A 2,537-nucleotide genomic window follows, 5' to 3' on the forward strand; every position below is an offset into this window, starting at 1 on the left:
CTTATTGACTCTTCACAATAACTCTGAATCTAAACTAGCTTGGGAAATCGCAGATAGGACTCAGTTCAATGGTAAACTGTAAAGAAGTGCTTTGGTTAAAGAGCTTAATATCACCCCACGTATTACTTGGTGAGGGACTGGTGGCTTTAACCACTAACAGCCCGGAAAGAAAGCAATGACTGTATTTCTTTGGCCACAAAGCAATCATGGCAAACAGAAGCACCCACTCTTTCCACTTTGACCCATACAATCTGTCTAGGCAATTAATCAGAACTCCCAGTGGTTTTCCTACATGTTGCCAGTTGCCTTGCTAATTAAACCTTCCCACAGACTGTAGCAAGAGCACACCCCCTAAGGGCCCTCTGACTAAGGAAGGTGCATCGGCCAACAGTAGTGAAAGCTTGAGACTCAGTAGGCCTCCTCAGTAAAATGCAAATGAGAATCCTCCTCACTCAGTTTCCCAATCTCTAAAATGGGCTCCCCTTTATCCGTCTAGAATAGTTCTCTTCCATTTGGTGCTAGGCCAATCAGGAAGTGAAATCAGTGCTTAACCACAGCAGAATGTCCTCTGCTAGGCTCCAGTCGCCGCTCCGGGCATGCTCAGTAGCCCGGCAGCTCAGCACCAGGAGTAGGAAGAGGCTTTCTGAGGCGCTGGCCCGGGCAACCGACAGCGGGCACTTTGATGAATCACGTGTGTTGAGGCCGTCTTAAAGAGATAGGCACTTACTTTTCCTCCACCCTAAACACCGCCCTGAGGGCGGAGGCGACCGTGGTGATTGCAGCTGCTTAGGGGCAGGGCTTGCCCCAGCTCTGAGTGCTAGCACTGGAGTGGTTGCGTCGGGGTAGCCTGAGATTGGGGAGACTCGGGGGCCTGGGAGCGGCTCTTGGCGGGCAACCCTCTCTTTCTGTGGACGCGGGACATCCGGAGCGCTCCGAGGGGCTTTTGCCCTTGAGGAGACGTGGGGTTCCAGGGCGGCAGGTGACAGGGCCAGAGAAAGATGGAGCAGTTCGGGGCGGCGGCGTCGGGAGCTGGAGGCGGCGGCGAGGAACCCGGCGTGGGCCGGAGCAACAAGCGGAGCGCGGGGAACCGGGCCGCCAACGAAGAGGAAACGAAAAACAAACCCAAATTGGTAAGTGCTCCCGCAACCCCAGCCGGTCTCGGGGACCCGAGAGCCCCGAATCGTCCTGCCGTGGAACACGCGGGGCACCCGGGCCCCCCTCCCAGCTGCAACCGTGGTCTCGCCGCGCAACTCGGGGAACGGAGACGGCGTGGGGGCGGAAGAGCACCCTTTCTCCTCTTAACCCGGCCCTCTCTCGTGTCAGTTTGCGAAGGAGAAAGGCCCCACCCCGACTTGGGGACACCCCTCGTCGTGTCCTAGAGTACTGGATAGGGCTGTTTGTGTAACTTGTGGGCGCGAACCTTCTTTGCGGGATTCCATTTCCCTCCTACCTCTTGTCAGTTGCTGTTTGGCCTCTTAACACTTGGGGTCCAGGGCAAGGGAAACCTCCTTCCTCTCCGTTTCGAACACATCGGAGCCCACTCGTAGCTACTTAAATCAAGAGAAGCACAACATAGGTTCCAGGTCCTTCGACTTTGCCAGAAATCCAAGGAAGAGGCGCCTGCCTGCGTGCGTTCCCCCCACCATGTGCTCGCCCGAGAAACATTTCCTTGGAACCTTGTGGCTTGAGGGGAGCGAGCTTGGGATTTGGGCACTAGGCGAGGTCTTCCACCCCCGACTATTCCGACACAGTGTTTCCACTTGGTTGAGAATGCTCAAAAGCAGTTATATGCCCTGTATGTGTCTGACAGTCCTGACCGTGTGGACCAGTAGCTGTAGTTCATTTCCTGCTAAAAGACATGCGATCTACAGGGCCTCGTATTGGGTTGAGAAATACTGGGGTTTCTTCAGCTCATCGGTTAAAAGGGTTCCTCTTTTTTGTAAACTTTCTCATTTCAGTGGAATATGGAGAAAGGGGTTTCCAGCACAGATTCAGCAAATAAACTTTTCAGCCTCTCATGAGCCTTTTGAAACAGAAGATTCCCAGTCCGCATCCCAAGCACAAACCACATGTTGCATGTCTATATTCCAGCTGTAAGCAACAACTTGATTATAATAGAAGAGAGGGTGAGACAGTGACATGCAACTCAAACTATTTCCTGTGGCATCTGGCCATTTGGTCTGGACTTGCACTTCTCTTTTGGCTCCTATTTGCTTTCCTATTACAGACTGTCGATACAGGAAAACAGGGGTCGGACATTAGGACATATCCATTATGTGGGAAAGGACTTGTGCTAGATTAATATTGTAAACTTAAAATCTCATCAATTCCATTCAAACCCGAGAATCCATTCAAATCACTTGCTTAATGTGTTCCATTACCCCCACGTTTACAAATAAGGAAATGGAGTCACAGCCTTTTTGACTCTCTGTACTGACTAACACAGTCATAATGAGTGTCTGCACCATAATGAGTTCGAGAAAACAGTTCTGAGTGTATTTCTAGAGTTGAATGAATCTAACTTGTTTTTGTTTTGT

At 51.4% G+C, this 2,537-nt stretch overlaps 1 protein-coding gene across 3 annotated transcripts in view; it reads left to right on the forward strand.

Moving 5' to 3' along the window:
• Positions 1 to 602: 602 nt before the first annotated feature.
• Diaph2 (diaphanous related formin 2) overlaps positions 603 to 2,537 on the forward strand; it is a 736,918-nt gene continuing 734,983 nt past the window's right edge. For 2 of the 3 annotated variants that reach the window (XM_075958584.1, XM_075958587.1), the window contains exon 1: positions 603 to 1,130. In XM_075958584.1, coding sequence (XP_075814699.1) covers positions 999 to 1,130 — 132 coding nt within the window. In that variant the 5' untranslated portion in view covers positions 603 to 998. The remainder of the gene's footprint in view (positions 1,131 to 2,537) is intronic. The other variant, XM_075958586.1, reaches the window with a different exon arrangement.

This window comes from Microtus pennsylvanicus, chromosome X (genome assembly GCF_037038515.1).
Source record: "Microtus pennsylvanicus isolate mMicPen1 chromosome X, mMicPen1.hap1, whole genome shotgun sequence".
Lineage (NCBI taxonomy): Eukaryota > Metazoa > Chordata > Mammalia > Rodentia > Cricetidae > Microtus > Microtus pennsylvanicus.